At 43.2% G+C, this 22,075-nt stretch overlaps 1 protein-coding gene across 5 annotated transcripts in view; it reads right to left on the bottom strand.

Moving 5' to 3' along the window:
• Nucleotides 1–22,075, bottom strand: part of VPS13D (vacuolar protein sorting 13 homolog D) — a 410,462-nt gene that overhangs the window by 91,145 nt on the left and 297,242 nt on the right. For all 5 annotated transcript variants that reach the window (XM_068240470.1, XM_068240469.1, XM_068240471.1 and 2 more), the window contains 2 exons: nt 6,730–6,862; nt 4,214–4,409 (listed from right to left, as the gene is read on the bottom strand). In XM_068240470.1, coding sequence (XP_068096571.1) covers nt 4,214–4,409; nt 6,730–6,862 — 329 coding nt within the window. The remainder of the gene's footprint in view (nt 1–4,213; nt 4,410–6,729; nt 6,863–22,075) is intronic.

The following is a 22,075-nucleotide window of genomic DNA, read 5'->3' on the forward strand; positions in this document are numbered from 1 at the left end:
GGCAGCCTGTCCTCCTCAGGGGGAGAAAAATAGGAGAAAGATGTGTCCTGACGAACAGGGGAAGGAGCCAGAAAAGAGTCACTTGGAGCAGAATTAACGGTAGATTCCAAACCACACATAGCTGTAAAATGAACCAATGCCCAAGGGGATTATGGTGCGTCTCTGCCAAGATGAAGTTAACTGACTTTCTTTCTCTCTCTGTTCCACTTTCCCTAGAGGTTTCTGCAGTCACTGGCACCTTTTAATACATATATTAATATATACAACAACACCCATGGTTCAGCACTGTTTTAAGTAGCATTTATGGTGAACTCCAGGAAGAAATATGAAATAAGCTTTATGTAGGAGATATAATACTTAAAGGACCACTATCACGAAAATTGTAAAGTTTAAAAGTACATGTAAACACATACAAATAAAAAGTATCTTTTTCCCCAGAGTAAAATGAACCATAAATTACTTTTCTCCTATGCTGCTGTGACTTAAAGTAAGTAGTAGAAATCTGACAGAACCAACAGATTTTAGATCAGCTCCTCTCCTCATGGGAGATTCTCCGCGTTTTCTTTATTTTCAAAAGCACTTCGTGAATGTCAGTTGTTCCATCCAACTGCCAAAAAACTGTGCAGCAAGCAGAGAAGCTGGCCAGCATATTTGTATAAATCTTTTTCAGGTAGTGTCTTTATAAAGAATAAAGTCTAAACTGAGAATCCCCTATGGAGAGATGGACTAGCCCAAAACCTGTCAGTAATGTTAGATTTCTACTACCTACTGTAAGTGACAGCAACATAGGAGAAAAGTAAGTTATGGATCATTTTACTCTGGAAGAAACCTATTCTTATTTGTATGTGTTTACATTAAATTTTACACTTACATTGCCTGACTCTTTAAGCTACTGCATTTTCTTTGTGGAAAACCAGCTAAGCAACCTCAGCACAATAACCTGGGCTTCTGCCCCACCAACTCGGGCAAACTGAGATCTGCTTCAGCGCTTGCCCCCAGTGCAAAGTCTGTTTTAGTGCCCGCAACTAGTCATGAAGCATAATTGGTTTCAATGCCTGCAACTAGAGTGGGGCCTGTTTCTTTGATCACCATCAGAGTGTACGGATTGCCCAGCAAGCTCATGGAGAACCAGAACTCCTAGGAGTGTTTAATACCTTCTGTTTTAAGAAGGCAAAATTTTGTTTTGCATCAGAGTGTAGTCTGTTTCAGAGCATGCCCCAAGAATGCAATGTGTCCACCTCCATAATAGAGCCTTGTGCAATGCTCACCTCAACAGGCCTATTTCAGTGCTGCACTAAAGTGAAGTCTGATTGGGTGCCTGCACCGCAGTAAAGTCCGATTCAGCCACCCTCAGATAGATATCGGCCAGGGGTTCAGTTATAATGATACTTGGATGGATCACTGTAATATTAACAAGCGATAAAGCAACATACAGGACAGCTTTATCACCAAACAGCACGGCTCCTGTGAGTAACAGTGCTCTCTTGAGCCATGGTATAATCCTCAAAATTCTCTGAACATCCTGGTATTGAAGTAAAGCAATCAGCCTCTAAGCATGTCATACAACAGCCTCTGCATCAATGCGCACTATGGAGACACTAGAGCACACCATGGAGACACTTGGGATTCAATATGCTTGCAGTGTGGAGCTGAAGCTTAATTTGGGGGCGCTGAAAAGCTGGACTCACTGCAGGGGCATTGGAATGCCATATGTGGCCATGTCCTCTGTTTCTTTGATGTAAAGGGGTCTGGCCCCCTGCATCTAGTCACAGAACAAATCGGTCCTCTGCTTAAAAAACGTGGACAGCACCACATGAAAGGATCACATTAAACTGAATGACTTATTGCTCACCCTTGAGAAGAAGTGTTTTCACAACCAAATCCTCCATTTGTGGCAGGAAACAACACTGCACAGTGCACTATGCAAGTTTGTCCCTCTTGCACCAAATATAGGAGACTCCTGGCACAGTTCTCACTTTCCAGGCATGACATCGATCAGCTCCAGACATTACATGAGAACTTCTTTCCAGCATGGATTTAGGAGAGTTTAAAACTTTTGTCATTAAACTTTTACTGTTAACGCCTTCCTGATCATGGCATGGAGTAATGGGTCATGTTATTGTTAATCATGTAACTTTATAATTGAAGTAAAACTTTGAATATTAGATCTTAGATGGTGTGGAAACAATCATTTTGTTGATTATTATTTTTATTATGCTATCTGTGCCCTTTCTGAACAGATTTCCCCCCACTTTCTGTCACTGGGACCTCTATGGAGCTTTGAGGTTTTAATAAGAAAACTGGTGGTACTGGACTGAGGAAATGAAAGACAGCAATAAAAACTTGGTGGGTCGAACGCTTCTCCACTCTATAAAAATGTACTGTCTCTGTCATTCTTGGAGATTTTCTTACTTCTTTTTTAATTCTTTTCAGGACAAGGAGTGAGGACAGTTCTTACAGATGGAGACACAGGACATCAATGAAAACTGAAAAGTGCTTCTAAAACCAATCTATTGAAAGAAAACAATTTTTTTATCCCTTGAGTTGAGCCTTAAGAGAAAAAAAGTTTAGTTTTTCTTTGCCATTTTTTGTATACAGGTCAAGTCCTCAAATATAAAACCAAGCCCCTCATTTTAGCCTGTGGGAACAGACCAAATTAGTTTACTTAATTATATGTCAACTAATCATTAACCTATTTTAGTTCCTGGACGTAGAAACTACGTCCAGGAACCATGCGTGCTACCGCGCGTGCACGGGCGCTCCCGGCCCGCGGTTCGTTAGCCAGGCAATCAGTGAATCGGGCTATGGCGCCCGATCACTGATTCCTCTCCCCCGCTGAAAAAGCGACAGCTTCTCTCGGAAGCTGCGCTTTTTCTGGCTGTTGCCTCCCCCATGTGTCTCTCTAAGCGTATGTTACGCTTAGAGTGACGTCATGTAAACAAACTCATGGCCGCCATCTTGTGGCCAAAAAGTAAAACTACAACTAAAAGAAAAAAAAATAAAACTCAAGACACATTTACATTATAAAACTATTGTTTACATCCCACACTCCCAAAAATACCCAAATAAAATGTTTAATATAAAAAAAAAAACAAAAAAAAATTACAATAAAAAAAACATGTAAATATTTACCTAAGGGTCTAAACTTTTTAAATATCAATGTAAAGATGAAATATTTCTATATTTTTTTTTTTATTTTAAACTTGTAAATAGTGATAGATGCAAAACGGAAAAAATGTACCTTTATTTCCAAATAAAATATTGTCGCCATACATTGTGATTAGGACATAATTTTAACGGTGTAATAACCGGGACATATGGGCAAATACAATACGTGAGTTTTAATTATGGAGGCATGTATTATTTTAAAACTATAATGGCTGAAAACTGAGAAATAATGAATTTTTTCCGTTTTTTTCTTATTCTTCCTGTTAAAATGCATTTACAGTAAAGTGGCTCTTAGCAAAATGTACCCCCCAAAGAAAGCCTAATTGGTGGCGGGAAAAACAAGATATAGATCAGTTCATTGTGATAAGTAGTGATAAAGTTATAGGCTAATGAATGGGAGGTGAACATTGCTCAAGTGAAAACGACGGAGCGCGAATGGGTTAAGTCAACTACCCCCAACACCTGTCCTGCTCTCACACGGATTCCTTGCCAGTGTCATCATCATTCTGATCCACCAGCTTCTTTTATCACCAATGTGATGGTTCTTTGTGGTACTGCTGCCATCCCTCCCGCATGCTGTGCATAATGCAGAGTATGGAGGTCGCTACTGCAATCTAATCTCATTCCAGTCACTTTCCTCTGGTTGGCAGCAGCTTGACATCGCTTGCACCCAGCCACTGTCATACAGTAGCTTCTAGGATTTGATCCTTTCCCCTGCTATTCAGCTGCATTCCCTAAATGAAGCTGAATTACAGCTGCAAGCAGTAGGACCCAGAACTAAGCTGGCAGTCAGTTTTGAGATGTGGAAGTCAATGCAGAGGTGACCTGAAGGCTGAAACAAGGAGAGGTGGTCAAACCAATCATATTTCATTTCTATATTTGCACTCTGCAATACAGAAGAATCAGTGGTGGCATCAACACTGGCAGAAAAACTGTAACACATTATTGCAGGTGAATATACACCAGGATGTTTCCTGAGGGATCTCGGTGGAGAGAAAATATCATGGCTTGCATATGGTACGTTACATAGATGTTGCAAACTAACCTGTGGCCACTCAATGTGGCTGTGTCTCTCACTGCTTGAGCAGTTTCTGAAGCAAAATCCAAAGCTCCAGCAACAGGTTTAGTGACAGTTCCAACTAGGCCCTTGCCTAAACCTGAGATGAAGCCACTGACTCCGCCTTCAGTTTTCACTCCTTCTACTGTAGACGTGATCACACTCGTCAGCCCACCAATGATTCCTGCAGGGGAAAAACCATGTGGATGTAAGACAGAGTTCAAGAGACAGCACATAGAAAAACAACATTTTAGTTTGAGAATGGATCTTCCAGGTTAAATCATCAATAACAGTTTACCTTTATGGTTTTCAGTAGTGAGATCTAAGCATATCGTCCAAGCCTCACTCACCACGTTAGTCACTAACCTCTCTTTTGGATTTTTTTTAATTTACATAGAGGAAAAGCAGCAGGAAAAGGACAATAGCCATTTTTAGTAGATTTGCTGTCTTCACCCCATATTGTTAGAACAGGCATGAATCACATCCATCAGCACAGTTCTCCACGGACTCCTCATGTGGTATTTAAATTCCCTCCAACTTTCTCAATTAATTCTCATCTGAGTTCTCAAGTAGTAGGTCATCCTAGATATCCAACCTGCAATACTGGGAGCGGTTTGTCGATTCCAATTTTCCGCTTACATATTTGAGCAATTATACACAAAGAGTTAATTCATTTAGCCCGAGGCTTCCACCATAAAAATATAGATTGTAAACAGAGCATTAAGTATATGTAAATGGCTATTGACTGACTTGGAGGAAGTTTGGTACTTCGATTCAAAAGTCATGGATTACTGGGCAAGTCTATCAGATAAGCAGCAAGCCTCTTTGACCGAGATTCCCAGTTTATTTGTCCAGATGGAACAATGTACTCAAATTTGATTTGATATTTATTAGTAAGCAGAAACCAAATAGAAAAGCTTATTTTGCTCAATCCAAGGGACCACTCATAAGGAGGAGTGCAGGACCCAGGGTCACCAAACCAAGGCAGCGAATCAGAAGAAGGGAAGCTCAATGCCAAAATACGGCTTTATTTTCATGTTCATACAATGTACAAATGCTTACATGTTTCTAACTAATCAAGTCCTAAATCATAACATACAGGTTACACACACAAAGACCCTGATTCAATTTAGTTTTCTCTTAAAGGGAACCTAAACCCTAGGGAAAAAAATGAGTTTCACTTACCTGGGGCTTTTACCAGCCCCCTGCAGCCATCCTGTCCCCTCAACGTCATTCCTGGATCCTCTGGTTTCCCGCCAGCAGGTATCATTACACGCATTACCGCGGTAACAGGACACTATAGCGGGTGTCAAAACGTACAAAGATACATGGTGACACCCGCTATAGCGACCTGTTACCGTGAACGCGTGTAATGATATGCGTAGCAGCCCACAGACTCAAAGTCGGCTAAAACTAAACTAGCTGCCGGCGGGGGACCATAGGATCCAGGAGTGACGTCGAGGGGACAGGATTGCTGCAGAGGGATGGTAAAAGCCCCAGGTAAGTGAAACACATTTTTTTCCCTAGGCTTTAGGTTCCCTTTAAGTTTTCTCCTAGGAGGAAATTTTTTACCATTTGTTTAAAATGACTTCCCATCACTCTGCAAGTAGTACCAGAGTATGTAGAATGACAGGACTGGTAGGGGAAAAAAATAAAGCTTGCTTGACAGGTAAAAGCTCTTACATGTCTATTGTTGTTTACTTGGAGTTTCACTGTTAAACCCCCCCCCCCTTTTTTTTTATAACCTCCCTGACGGTATGGAACAGCCCGGCTCCTGCAGGGAAGATTGGCCTAAAACAGTATGGACAAGTCAAGCTTGTCCAGCAGTTCTAAGGCAGGGTTCAGTTTTTGTTTGTTTTTTTGCATGCATTTTTCACATTACAATTAACTTTTATGTGTGAATTTTCACATGCTCGGAAAACCTGCATGTGAAATTTTGCATATGAATGTAAATTTGAATGCGAAAAAAAAATGCATGTGAAAAACTGCATGTTTTCTGCCAAAAAATCAGAAGAGTGGGGAAATTGTGTCAAGGGAGAAACGGAAAATTAAATATTTTTTGACATGATTTTGTGTTTGAAACTTTTATTATACTCAAAATGTATACTAGACCCTTGCTTGAAATATTTTGGTAAGTTACAGGAAGAAAAAAATTCATGAAAATCAATTGAACCACTTTTAGCTCAGAAATTTAATACCAGGGAAGTTAAAAAAACAAAAAACAAAGATCAAATAAACACTTTAAACCCATGAGGATGAACAGACATCGAAACTCAAGTTCATCAGAACTAATAGTCATGGCACTGTCCGTACAACAAATATGGAAAACAAAATCAACAAAGCACTGCTGCATCACAGAAAGGACATTGTACCCAATGTATATCATATATGGAGATCTGGAATAGCGCTAGATCAACAGAAAAACAAAAAAAATGGTTGCTCTTTCTAGAAAATTAAACAATTTTTTTTTATCTCATTCCATACAGCTTTGATTTTTAACTTACCATGAGCAAGTCCATGAATCCCGGCCACGAGATGTTCTCCACTTGTGGCTGCATGATAACGAATATATTCCCTCTCTGTCTGGTGTCTGTTATCCATGGTTTTTCCTAAGCCATCAGAAAGTGTCCCAGCAAACTACAATAGAACACAAAACATTAAGATAACAGGATAACAGCCAGTCAGATTACAGATGTTTCTTGTGAGGATTACAAATAGGGCCAGATTTACATTGCAGGAGCCTACAGGCAGCCATACACTGGTCGATGTGCCATCAGATCGACCAGCTGACAGATCCCTATCTGATCGAATCTGATCAGAGAGGGATCGTATGGCTGCCTTTACTGCAAACAGATTGTGAATCGATTTCAGCCTGAAACCGATCACAATCTGTTCAGCTGCTCCTGCCGCCTGTCCCCCCCCCCGCGCATACATTACCTGATGCGGGCTCCCGGGCGTCTTCTCGGCATCTTCTCAGCGCTGCACCCGCTCCATCCCGGCGCTTCCTGTGTCACTCCGTGACCAGGAAGTTCAAATAGAGCGCCCTCTATTTGAACTTCCTGGGTCACTGCAGTGACCCAGGAAGCGCCGGGATGGAGCGGGTGCAGCGCTGAGAAGATGCGGAGAAGACGCCCGGGAGCCCGCATCAGGTAATGTATTTTTCATCGGATCGGCCGCCGCTAGCGACGCGCACTTTACCCGCGGGCGATCGAGGGTAATTTCCCGCACGGCGCGATCGACGGACCGATCCGATTTCGGGAGGAAATCGGATCGTCGGCGGCGTTTACCGCGAACGATTGGCAGCAGATTCGATCCCAGGATCGAATCTGCTGTCGAAACGGCCGGGAATCGGGCCAGTGTATGGCCACCTTACAGGTTTTAAAGATCTGTCACCTTAAACTCCGCCCCTCAAAAAGGGCCACACACTAGATCGAAACTCTTTTATACCGACAACTCACAGAAAAACATACATTGAAATACATAGACAGGAAGACCAGTTAAACAATGTCGCACTATACAACATGTGCAGACATAACATGTGCAGTTCATCGATTCTAAACCATGGCCATTTATTCTGGTATATGGTAGTGTTTTAAACACGCCGTATTTTAGCAAACAACGGGTCCATCAGGCCCTCCTGCGGGGCGGTCGTTCTGCCGACAGTAGGATGCAAATACAGGCTGTCAGCACACTGATAAGACTGTTTTTGACGGATCCGCCTTAAGACTGATCTGCCAGGAAGGTGAAATAGCGATCAGTGTAATTTTATCTCTATTCAGCAGGAGGGTATCTATGGATGAAGCTTGCATTTGCTGTCCATTAGGCCAATTTGAGCTTTAGCCCCTTGCCTAATCTGGTAGTGCAGGAAGCAGTACTAATGGGAAACCCAAACTCTGTTCTGAAAGTTTCCAAACCTTTAAATAGGCACTGTAAGGTGGAAATGAACTCACCACCTGTAAAACTGGATAATGGAAGAGGTTACACAGGCTGCCCAGAGCAACTGCAGCTCTGGGCTTCCGATATCACTACAAATTAAACACAATGGCAGCGCAGTGCCATGTTGCGCTGCCTTAGTTCGCACTGTGCTGCCTTAGCGATAGCAAGTATTCAGACAGGTACAAGACAGGACTATAGATTGGAGTGTAACTAGTAGCAACCGCAGCTCACAGTCACGTCCACAGAAGCAGAGCAAGCAGGCTAACAACAGTCGCCAGCAAGCATCCACCCAGGCAAAACTACAGGATAGAACATAACTAATAGCAACTGCAGCCTATAGTTACGTTCCCAGAAACTAGAGTAGCAGGAATACTACCAGTCACTAACGTGGTGATGGCAGAATCCAAGCTACCTGGATAATGGACTTCACTGACCCACCACGGATGCAGCGAACGTCCATCAAGCATTAAACTAGGTAATACACAATGCTAAGAAAAATAACAAACATCTCAACTAACGGATAAATATATATTAGCAAGTCTGCATATATATTTATCAAGAACTAGCTAAAGCACAAGCAATAAGGTTGCATAGAACTACAATAACAGAACTATACAGAGTAACACGGTGCCCAGTAGATCAGCGTACTGACCACAATGACGGGCGGGGTATAAAATGGAAGGCAGACTTTTATGCCGGCATCAGCCAATGGACGCAGGTATGCAAATCTCCACACAGCTGAATGGTAATCACTCAATCCTGAGCTGGCTTGATTACCATTTGCAAGCTGGCTGTAAATGCAAAGGATCCCCATAAGAAATACATGCAGAATTATCTAACAACATGCATGCAGGAAATCCAGGGCTATCTGGCCGCAGCTCAGCTGCAACAAGCAATTGGTGGAATGATGACAGCATCCTGAGCTGCCTAAAACTGCAGAGCGATGGCAAATGACAATGAGACCCATTGCAAATGCACAACCGAATGCAAGCAGAAAAGCCAGAACTGTTCGTTTGCAGCTCCACTGCAATGGACAGAATACGCTACAGGAAGGATCCTTACACCACCAGTGTAAAGTTAATGGCAGGTTTGTCAGAAAACACGCAGTTCTCAGAGGGGAAAAAATCCTGCGGAGAATGGCAATCCAGTTTAAAAAGGCGAAATCCCTCCTACTCAGTGATGTTAGTCCTAGGCCTAATTACAATTCAGCCTTGGATGCACAGGCTTGTGGGTAATGACATCAACGGCAGCTAATTCCTGATTTTCTGCTGCTGATGTTTAAGGCCAGATATCTCAGCAGTCCAAATTTTTAGAGTAGGGAGGGGACCCCCAGCCGCACTGGTTCCCAAGATGGTTTTTATATATCCTATCTCAGGAACTGGAAGGACTAGGGAGCTGCAATTGGGCACAGAAATGGGGGGGGGGGGGGTGATTCGGGAGGGAGGGGTGCCTAGCTACCCTCAAAATTTGGAGTGTGTAGGAGGTATAAGTGCTGAGATATTGGGCCTTAAATATCAGTAGCATAATAGAATACTAGCATGGCAACCTAGTGGAGAGCAGAGAAGTAGCAGACAGAGATAGCAGAAAATAACAGTGTGAAAAAGTCTGTTTCATAATACTGAAAAACATGGCAAAATTTGGCTGCGATTCCATTTGCGATTCACTCCCTGAATGAGAATTGCAGCAAAATAGCAATGATTTTTGCAGTGATTTTCAGTGTGAAACAGGGCCCTAAGCAATCTGGACAAACTTGGGTATCTATATAACAAAAAAGAGCATGTCTACAACTAAGGGGAATTAAAAAAAAAACTCTCTAACTCTGCGGCCAGTAGTAAACATGATTCCTCCCATGCTGCATGAGGCACTTTTTCTACATGACACTGACAAGGTAAGAGAATGTATTTCTCTTTTATGCTTATCGCTTCTTCTTTTTCTCTAGCACGCTTTTTCTTTGTTTTGTAAAAAAACATTCCTCTACTTACAGTTCCTTTAAATGCATTCTCCCTAAATAATTGGTGGATATATTTAAAGAGAACCAGAGATGAAGCACCCTCTTGTATTTTACCTTATAAATCAGTGGGAACATGACAGTAAACACCTAATCTGCCCTTTGTTTCATTGTTCTCTGTGTAATCTGACTGTTATCACCTCTGATAAGAACCCCCGACTGAGAAGTCAGGCTGCTCCGTCTAGCTTTGCTACAGAAAGATTATAGCTAAGTCTGTCTTCTGTGGTGTTATTTCAAGCCCAAGCCTGCCCCCTTGTGGCTTTGCTATAATGACTCAGCAATAATCATTCCCAGCAAAGCCAGATTTAATTGCTCAGTCTGGGATTCTTGTGACTGCTGATAACAGACACTTTTAGCAGTGAGGGTGAAACAGAGAGCATGGTAAGTGTTTTCTCTAATGTGCTTACTGATATACATGGTAAAATACACAAGGGTGCTTCGTCTCTGGTTCCCTTTAAGATTATTCACATGCAAAAAATTAATAATTTTGGGTAATGCCAGATAGGGGAAGTTGGAGAGTGGAATGTACCTGTATCTCTGCATAGGGCTTTAATTTTATTTATTTTAATAGTAAGGTAGATAAGCTGTGTACCCAGAATTCGGTCTCTGTAAGAAGTGTTTGATAGGTCTTTGTATTAGGTTGCTATGTCAGCCTTCAGATCTAGAGAACCATCACTATTGTGTCTGTGAATCTACCTGTAAGTACTTGTAAGCTGGATAGATGTATACATACAGAGGCGTCGCTAGGGGGTTTTATCCGAGGCACCGCCCACAAACCTGCTGCCATGGTGCCCCGGATATAATTTTGACAGGTGCCCGCCTCCCTCCGCAGTGTGCCGGCTCTCTGCTATCAGACCTCTCAGATCGCGGCGACTGGGGAAGGCAGAGCAGGGCGCACTTCAAATGTGGAAGTGATGTGACTTCCTGTATGTGCGTCCTGCTCTGCTTTCCCCAGTCGCCACGATCTGAGGTCTGTAGCGCTGCAACCAGCCCTCCCAGCTAGCAAAGCACCCAGTCCAGCAAAGACCCTCAGCGCAGCATAAAGCCCCCCAGCCCAGCATAAAGCACCCCAGTGCTGCATAAAGCCCCCCAGCCCAGCATAAAGCCCCCCAGCCCAGCATAAAGCCCCAAGTGCTGCATAAAGCCCCCCAGCCCAGCATAACAAAGCCCCCCAGTGCAGCATAAAGCCCCCCAGCCCAGCATAACAAAGCCCCCCAGTGCAGCATAAAGCACCCCAGTGCAGCATAAAGCCCCCAGCCCAGCATAAAGCCCCTCACCCCAGCATAACAAAGCCCCCCAGTGCAGAATAAAGCACCCCAGTGCTGCAAAAAGCCCCCCAGCCCAGCATAAAGCCCCTCAGCCCAGCGTAACAAAGCCCCCCAGTGCTGCATAAAGCCCCCCAGTGCTGCATAAAGCCCCCCAGCCCAGCATAAAGCCCCTCAGCCCAGCATAACAAAGCCCGCCAGTGCAGCATAAAGCACCCCAGTGCTGCATAAAGCCCCCAGCCTAGCACAAAGCCCCCCAGCCCAGCATAAAGCCCCCAGCGAAGCATAAAGCACCCCAGCGCAGCATAAAGCCCCCCAGCTCAGCATAAAGCCCCCCAGCCCAGCATAAAGCCCCCCAGCCCAGCATAAAGCCTCCCAGCCCAGCATAAAGCCCCCCAGCGCAGCATAAAGCCCCCCAGCCCAGCATAAAGCCCCCCAGCCCAGCATAAAGCCCCCCAGCCCAGCATAAAGCCCCCCAGCCCAGCATAAAGCCCCCAGCGCAGCATAAAGCACCCCAGCCCAGCATAAAGCCCCCCAGCCCAGCATAAAGCCCCCCAGCCCTGCATAAAGCCCCCAGCGCAGCATAAAGCACACCAGCCCAGCATAAAGCCCCTCAGCCCAGCATAACAAAGCCCCCCAGTGCTGCATAAAGCACCCCAGCGCAGCATAACAAAGCCCCTCAGCTCAGCATAAAGAAGCCCCCCAGTGCAGCATAAAGCACCCCAGCGCAGCATAACCAAGCCCCCCAGCCCAACATAAAGCACCCTAGTCCAGAATAGCAAAGCGCCCAGCCCAGCATAACAAAGCACCCCAGCCCAGCATAAAGCACCCCAGCGCAGCATAACAAAGCGCAAAGCAAAGCCCCCAGCCCAGCAAAGCCCGAGATCCCCAGCCCTGCAAAGCCCCTGGGCCTCAGCAAAGCAATGCTCCTGGGCCGCAGCCCAGCAAAGCATACAGCCAAAAAAAGTCCTCAGCCTAGCAAAGAGCACAAAAATGCCCCCAGCCCAGCAAAGTTCTCACCCCAGCAAATTTTTTTTAGAACCTCCTATATGCAGTCCAATTCAATGGAGTCAATTGCCTTGTAGGCATCGAGCTATAGTATTTATGTTTTTTCCTGTGTTTTGTGTGGGTACTAAATATATGTCAGCATGGGCCCCAAGTTTTACTGTGGTAAAAAGTTCTGGTATAAAACAAGCCTGAGTCTGCAATATATTTGTTCAGCCTATTTGCTAGGATTTTCGCTACTATATTAACATACAAATATATATACAATATGGGCATAAAAATAGCCAAAATAGCCAAACAGGCCAATAAATGCAGGTCCCTCTTCCCCAATGCAGGTAAATGCATGGAAATGTGCCTAACCCTGCCCTAGCCTTGGATTCTCTGTGGCAGAAAAGCAAAAGAAAATATGCAACATATGGCTTATACCATGAAAATGAAGGATTGTAAAGTAAAAAAAAAAAAAAAAGAGTTCCTAAGTAATCATGAACAAATGCGCTATCCCGTTCTACACCTTCTCTCCCCTTCCCCAATCCCAAACCTTTTTCCATTTTCCTTCTTCCCCAACCATCACCATTTGTGGTTCTATAAGGCTTTTAATATAATCCCTATCCTCCTGAGGAAGTGAACATTTGATTTACAAAACGTACATATATGTCAGCTTGGCATGCATAATCACCTACTGTATAGCTCCCATCTTGGGCTTACATCACTACAACTGTAAGCCTCCCCCAACATGTGACCCCTACTATTCTTTACCTCAGTCACTAATAGGCGGTTGGTATTTAATATGCCCACATGTTTGGGACATTGCACAAATTTGAGTAGAGATATTGTTATATAAGTTCTGTACACTTACAGACATTTGTTAGCCTTTTAACATGTTTCTTATCTTTCGTTCTGCCCCAAATGTGGGATGATGGGTCTGTAGCAGATTATATATGGCCGCTGTAACATTGGCACTACCTTTGGATCTTTGTACATCCAATTCCACTTGCCAGACTCTGTTACCCGGACAACCTGGAATAATCATCCTGGCACTAACAGCAGGCTCTTCGTCACTTCCTGGTAAAGAGACTCCGTAACAAAAATTGCATCCTGTTTTTTATCATCCTACAAGTTCCAAAAGCTATTCTAATGTGTTCTGGCTTACTGCAGCACGTTCTACTATCACCATCTTCGTAATAAATCAACTTATCTCTCTCTTGTCAGACTTGTCAGCCTGTGTCTGGAAGGCTGCCAAGTTCTTCAGTGTTGTGGTTCTGTGATGCATCTCCCCCTTCCAGGCCCCTCTCTGCACACTGCCTGTGTGTTATTTAGATTATGGCAGGTTCTCTCTGCTCTATTATCTTTTACAATCTGGATAAATCCTCCTCTGAGCTGGCTGGGCTTTCACATACTGATGAATTACATACAGGCACAGCTGTTTGCACTCTGCAGGAAGAAACAGCCTGACACTTCAGTGGAAGATAGCTGCAGGGGGAAAGAAACACACAAATGATCTCTTGAGATTAAAAAGGAAGGCTGTATACAGCCTGCTTGTGTATGGATGTATTTTCTATGTGTGGACATACTGTACATCAACCTACTTCCTGTTTTGGTGGCCATTTTGTTTGTTTATAAACAAACTTTTAAAAACTGTTTTTAACCACTTTTAATGCGGCGAGGAGCGGCGAAATTGTGACAGAGGGTAATAGGAGATGTCCCCTAACGCACTGGTATGTTTACTTTTGTGCGATTTTAACAATACAGATTCTCTTTAAATCAGGCAGTTAGGTACATTATTTTGTGATTGTGCACAATGAGATGCTCTCAGTGCTTTACTTGTGGTGCAGGATGCGCTCCATTGAGTTTATCAAGACGTCACTTTCGTCTAAGATAGGAAGTGACGCGTACTATACCACGAATGCGTACAATGGGACACGTCCGACGCTTACACCTTGGCGTACGCTCCACTGGAGCGGAAGTAGGCCCGCTTAGTATCTTAACCTATTTTGGTTCCTGGACGTAGAAACTACGTCCAAGAACCGTGCACGCGCGCTCCCGGCCCGCGGTTCATTAGCCAGGCAATCAGTGAATCGGGCTACGGTGCCCGATCACTGATTCCTCTCCCCCGCTGAAAAAGCGACAGCTTCTCTCTGAAGCTGCGCCTTTTCTGGCTGTTCCCTCCCCGATGCGTCACTCTAAGCGTGTGTTACGCTTAGAGTGACGTCATGTAAACAAACTCATGGCCGCCATCTTGTGGCCAAAAAGTAAGACTACAACAAAAAGTAAAAAAAATAAATCAACACACAATTACATTAAAAAAATATGGTTTACATCCCACCCTCCCAAAAATATTCAAATAAAATGTTTAATATAAAAAAAAACAAAAAACATTCCAATAAAAAAATACATGTAAATATTTACCTAAGGGTCTAAACTTTTTAAATATCAATGTAAAGATGAAGTATTTCTATATTTTTTTTATTTTAAACTTGTAAGTAGTGATAGATGCAAAACGGAAAAAATGCACCTTTATTTCCAAATAAAATATTGTCACCATACATTGTGATAGGGACATAATTTTAACGGTGTAATAACCGGGACATATGGGCAAATACAAAACGTGAGTTTTAATTATGGAGGCATATATTATTTTAAAACTATAATGGCTGAAAACTGAGAAATAATGAATTTTTTCCGTTTTTTCTTATTCTTCCTGTTAAAATGCATTTACAGTAAAGTGGCTCTTAGCAAAATGTACCCCCAAAGAAAGCCTAATTGGTGGCGGAAAAAACAAGATATAGATCAGTTCATTGTGATAAGTAGTGATAAAGTTATAGGCTAATCAATGGGAGGTGAACATTGCTCAAGTGAAAACGACGGAATGCGAATGGGTTAAGCAATTTGTGCGGCGTGCACTCCACCTGGATGTTCCTGCTGGATAACAGTATACAATCCTGCAGATTGCTTTTTATCCTGTTACTTTATATACAGTAAGAATGAATATCTGCATATTCCTTTTTTTCATTAACTCTGAGGACTTTTTACAATTTCCTGCATACATTGAATACTTACTGTGAATATTTCTTTATTTTCAGTGTTAAAAATGTATCACTTTTTTTTTTTTTAAATAAAAGGGTCTGTAGACCATCCAGGTATGGCTGGAAGGTGTAATGGTTAAGGGCTCTGCCTCTGACACAGGAGACCTGGGTTCAAATCTCGGCTCTGCCTGTTCAGTAAGCCAGCGTCTATTCAGTAGGAGACCTTAGGCAAGTCTCCCTAACACTGCTACTGCCTACAGAGCGTGTCCTAGTGGCTGCTGCTCTGGCGCTTTGAGTCCACCAGGAGAAAAGCGCAATATAAATGTTATTTGTCTTGTCTTGTCTACAATACAGAGTCTGGACGTCACACTTTCAGCTCGGGGATGGTCATTTGCACAACTGTATACAATTAGGCAGGTATCAGTTTGATTATTGGCTTCTTAATTGATGATGTAAGCATGTATAAGGGGATTATGTGCTTCTGCTCAGATGTCCTGATGAAGCGCCACAGATACATGGCATGAAAAAGCTGTAGAACTCCTTATCTACTTGTATTACTCTCCTATGCACAGTACTGTAGCCTACATTTTTTATCTTGTGGAAATAAACAAAAATTTTGCATTCGATGTGCGTGCCCACCTTTTTCTTTTTACTAAATGTATGGACTACTACTGGGCTACAGCACTCCAACGTGCTTTATGTCACGGCCCTGTGCACGGACTTCCTCCTCTATATCAGAATCAGAATTTATTTCGCCAAGTACAATGGTGGGTTGTACCCGGAATTGGTTTTGGCGCATACAGGGTCGTTGATGAAAAGAAAAAAGACAAGAAATTAGCATACGGTTAAGCATGGTACATACGTAGACATGGGACAACCATACATAGGACAACATTAACAGCTTGTGCGTACAGTGAAGCAGAGCATCGTATACAGTTAAGCATGGTACATACGTATACGTATAAACAATAAAAGCAGAACAAGAATAAAAAGCAAAAACAAAGCATTACAGCATACATGTACAGTTAACGTAAAACAAGCATAGCAATTACATACACTGATGGCAGGAACAAAAAAGAGTGGGACAGGAATACAGCCTGAGAGCTGATATGAGCGCTGCCATTTTCGGCACTGGACGCTACACAGCGACACGCTCCCAACAAGACAGGTGCAACCGATTGTCCACGGAAGTAGAGAGAAAGCAGAAAGAAGAAGCAGCGGGGCATCCTGATGGAGGCGGACAGCAGAGTTCACTCGAACCGGGTTGCCCGAGGAGTAGCGCTTCTAATTACAAGTCCGCACGGCTGGGTACTGAGGGCGCAGACACAGTGGGGCCCTGTGGTGCCAGGGGGGCACTTATGCTGGGCAGCAGTGGAGGACGCGGGGCCCGGGGCCACCCTGGCTGGGCGGCAGTGGTGGCCGGGGGGCACCTCGGCTGGGCAGCAATTTGTGGACATAGGGCCGGGGGCACCCTGGTTGGGCAGCAGTGGACAGGCCAGGGGCAGCATACCTCATCTGTAGCTGCGATGGGGCAGCAAAAGGCCCTCCATTTCCACATGGCAGCGTGGCCATTTCCATGGTGCCTGGGGGAGCCGCTGCGATTAGGCCTCCTCACATGTCCCACGTTCCCATGCTGGCCTCCAATCTTTACCCGTGGTGGAGGGGGTCCGGCAGCCCCAGCATTCCAGAGCTGCCCAGACTGCGGCTGGTGGTGGCGGCGGGAACAGCTGCGATCGCTGGGAGTGACGGAGTGGGGCCCACGTGGCATCCCCAGACATCTGAGTGCGGTGTGGAGCCGCCGCTGCCCCTCTATGAGGTCCCGGCAGGAGAGGCAGAAACGTGCGGCGTGGAGGCGGCTTCTATATGCTTCTTGTCTTTCTCAAGTGTGTTTTTCAAGCAATAAAATCTCTATTGCTTTTAATTACGTGTCCAATAAAATCTCTATTGCTTTTAATTATGTGTCGTAATGATCTGTGGAGAAATCCTTTGAGTTGATATTTTTTGTCGTCCCCTTAAAAATCCAACATGTTCCCATCACCACTCTCTGCTTGCATGAAAAACAAATTGTTAATAGTAGAAAGATATGACAATTGTTAGCTGCCGTTATTTCTCTTAAAGCAAACAAAAAAAGCCCTTTCCATATTGTTTTAATGCTCTGGTCAAATACACAGGGGAATATACTCATCTGAAAGTACATTAGATCAAAATTAGATGACCTGAAATAAACATCCAAACTGAACTTGAAAACCTGAACATGAACCTAAAAGTAATTTGTGGCTGCATTCCAATGCACACTTCTCTGGGTCATTATGGGACACTGGATAAGAGCAGAAGGTCTTCCTGGAATACAACTAGTGTAAACTAAATGGAAATGTATTTATTAAGGTTCTGTGAGGCAGGGAACTACAGGTATTATAGCAATGTGAATCCAACAAACCAAGCCTGCTTTTATAAAAACATTGCCTGCATTTTGGTGGCAGATGTTTGAACCCACTCCCAGGTCAGAGGACATTGCTAAGAGGTTAGTGAAGTTTGGCTCATGCAAGTACAGTTGTTCATCCATACCTGCAGTGAGAAATGTTTCTAATAAACCCAGGCTGTTCCTAGTCCCTCCAAGTCTGTGCATGCACATTCGTATGGCCGCTACTACAGCAATTGTTCCACAACTACCAAGGAGAAGGTCGCAAACATTTGTCACATAAATAATAAATTATTAAATCAAAGTCCGATCTGCCCCTGCAGTTATTACCACTTGTGTCCCATTTGTACGCAGGAGACCGGGCGTTTCTTCTCGGTACTTAGGCTGTACTTTTTGCATCCTCCTCGAGTGGCTTTCTTACCAGGTGAGACCTGACCTGCAGTGCCTAACAGCTTCTAAACCTGCTCAGAGAGCGCTCCACATTTGCCTTTTTCTTGTGTGTTTCAGTGTATAACAAGGAGCAGCATGGAGTTGACTACAGGAAGTTATCTGTTTGTTCTCCACCCCTCTTGTATGACTTTTATGACCATCTATAGCCATGATGGTAAAACCCGCACTACTGGCCATTAGAAGCCATACACACAGTTGGCAGAAGTCATGCAGAAGCTATTACTTCTTTTAGTAGACGGGAGACCATATAATTTGTTGTTTCCAATCAAACATGAAAATACATACTGAATGACTGACCATTATTGGCACAAACCATAAAGCTTATTTTGAAACACAGACCTGATTTATGCCACGTGGCTGACCTAAGCTATAATGAGCACATAATGAGCTTGATTCACTAAGCGATTTCAGTGATGATATCATTTCCATATGATTTATCACCGAAGTGAATTCACTAAGCTGTTTGTTCTCATTTTACCACCTTCGGTGCTAAAATAAAGACCATTGCTAAAGGTAGTCTGAAGTGGAAATAAAGAAAAACAACAGATACTCACCGTAATGCCGTACCCACCTCGCAATTCTTCCCAGGAGTTTACTGACTGCAATTTTTTTGAGCAACGAGCAGTTATTTACGCAATCTCGCAACGTAGGAACAGGCGCACGATCACGTGAACGTCCCTTACCGGCAATAATGACTGTCACGGTGTATCTTTAAGATTCACGATGACTCCCACGTAAAGTACCGCGATTGCTTGAAGTCTTGTTGCACCCGTCATGTAACATTGCGTATACTGACGGATCTTAAGATGAAAGAAGATAGATCGGTGGAGCATTCGTCATCAGGGAGACGTCACTGGATCCATCTCCCTGCATCACGAGGTAAGTACTTAACTTAAAGGGGTTCTTTCGCGAAAAAAGTAGGCAGTTAAAAAATGTGACAGATGACAGGTTTTGGGCCAGTCCATCTTTTTAAGGGGGATTCTCAGGGCTTTCTTTGTTTTCAACAGCATTTCCTGAACAGCAGTTTAACTGCCAACATAGCAAGATACCAGCCGGCCTCCCTAATCACTTGCACACTATTATGTCAGTTAGATTTTGCAACTGTTGTTCAGGAAATGCTGTTGAAAATAAAGAAAGCCCTGAGAATCTCCCTTAAAAAGATAGACTGGCCCAAAACCTGTAATCTGTCACATTTTGTAACTGCCTACTTTTTTCACGAAAGAACCCCTTTAAGGAGATGGCAGGCTCTGAGTCCTATAGTGCCTTCCCGTTCCTCCTACAGTCCCCGCGTTCCACCGATGGCTCCCCCTTATGAGACGAAGAATGTTCTCTTTTCCACTGCAAGAGGCTCCGGCAAGACACGGCACTCCGTACTGCGCATGCATGAGCAAACATTCTTGAGCCAGCGGTGGAACACAGGGACTGTAGGAGGAATGGTAAGGCTCTATAGGACCCAGTGCCTTCCTTCTCCTTAGGCGAGTGTCTGCTTTTTTTTATTTCCACTTCAAACTTGCTTTAAAATATAGTTGCCATTCATAAAGTACAGACGAAATTCATAAAGTACAGATGAAATTCATATGTGGAAATAAAGCCTTCTGAGCATGTATTGTACATTTTAAAAGGCTACAGAGAAGGTGGCAGAGAAGGAGAAGGATCTGTGTAATTACTATAGGAATATTTCCACCAAAGACAACTCTGAAAGATTATAGTGATGGTGAACCAATTACTAAATTACAATTATCCGGATCCCTGCAATTGACACTCTGTGTGTGTGTATGAATCTGAAGGGCCTGAGCACACAACTGCATTGCTGATTGAGTTTCAGCAACAAAGCTCAGCATGCCATATGCTGCAACATCAGAAAGTGCATAAACGGCCTTGTCTGATGGGCACACTGATGCTCTGGAAATTTCAAGTAGCTAGAAAACTGGCCAATTGAATATCATCTCAGTAGGATTTGATTGGTCCATTTTCAAGCAGCATAAATTTGCACACTCACACACAAAAAAAATAGTATCATCCTGCATCAACTTGTAGCTGTTAGCATCTCATTGACCATCCCTAGTGGAATTAAGAAATGCAGAGAAATGCAGTTTATAACAAATGTTAATTACTGTATATTGCAGCTGGCTTCCATTTTCTATGTACTGCAATAAGGGAGTAATACCACATGGATCCTTAAAATAAAGAATGTAATACCACATGAATTCTTAAATAACACATGAAATACCACATGTATTCTTAAAATATGAAATCCATCTTAAAAATAAAGCATGAGGTGAAAACCTCTGTGAATTGACATGAAAAGTGTGCTATTTTGCTGTCTGTAAAATATCACCACTGAGGAAATAATATCACAGTCTTAAATTGAGCCTTTTATCAGGTGTTGTACTGTCTTGTTTCCAGTAAGGGGATCAGCATGTTTATGGCCTGCCTAAATCTGTTTTCGACACACTATAGCTCTACTCTAGCTGTCACCCATCAATCAGACAAAAGTAACGTCCACACAAGCCTTGAGATGCACTATCAAATCTGGTTTGTGTCAACATTATGAACACCTCTCTAACATAAGCCTTAAACAGCACATTGTGTACATACTAATACTTTCCAATATGATGCTTCCTCTTTAAATCAGGATGGCTGACTGAATAATGGAGTACCCCAGTGTACAGTAATCAGTGAGGTTACGAGAGAAGAAGATGATCTATGCATTAAAATGCACAAATGTCAGCAGCAGACATCACTTACACATGATGACCCCCATTTAACCTCTTTGGAAGCTCGTAGGAATGCTATTTAGAAACATGGTTATCATATTGTGCATATATTCTGGAAGACATAAGACAAATGCTCTCCACAGGAGATCTCTGCGAGAGATGCAAAACGCTACGACTAACTAGAGAACAAAAGGCACATACAAAAAGATGTACTTACACTACAGTTAATGCAGAGCATTTATAGGAAAAGGTACTCCATGACCCTGCACATAAAGAATCATATAGGTATTCAATGGAAGTCCGATTTGTAAAGGATGACCTGCCTACCATTTGAATGAAAGAATATGAATATGCAAAGCTAAGCTCAGCTGAGCAAACATGCTGGTTGCTTAGGTGGAAGTAGCAGGAAACCAATATCTTTGGGGAAGTTAAATCAGTGAGCTAGGAAAATCTTAAAGAGATCATTCAATGTTTATGGACCTAGTTGTATAATGCTAAGCAGTCACATGACCATTGCATTGGAAATGTAAAAATACGTTGTTTTTTTAAATTTTACTCTCAACTCAGATGGGACAATCATAGGTACTTGGGAGATATGTATTCTTGATTGCACATATTTGGTATTATGAATGCTGCAGCACGGTGGCGTAGTGGTTTGCACTCAAGCTCAGCAGTGTTGGGCCCCCGATTCAAATCCCAGCCAGGGCACTATTATTTTTGTTTCATCCTGATTTAAAACTTCTTGCTATTGTTTTATAAAGCGCTAGCATATTCCGTGGCGCACTATCTACAAGGACTTTTGTATGTTCTCTTTGTGTCTGTGTGGGTTTCCTCCAGGCACTCAGTTTTCCTCCCACATCCCCAAAAAATACAGATAAGACATATGACTATGGTAGGGATTACACTGTAAGCCCCTCTGTGGGACAGTCAAGTGACAAGACAGTATACTCTGTACAGCACTGCAGAAGATGTTGGCACTTTTTAAATACTAAATAATTATTTAGGTATTATTCTGCCATTTGTCTTT

This window comes from Hyperolius riggenbachi, chromosome 6 (assembly GCF_040937935.1).
Source record: "Hyperolius riggenbachi isolate aHypRig1 chromosome 6, aHypRig1.pri, whole genome shotgun sequence".
NCBI classification, from domain to species: domain Eukaryota; kingdom Metazoa; phylum Chordata; class Amphibia; order Anura; family Hyperoliidae; genus Hyperolius; species Hyperolius riggenbachi.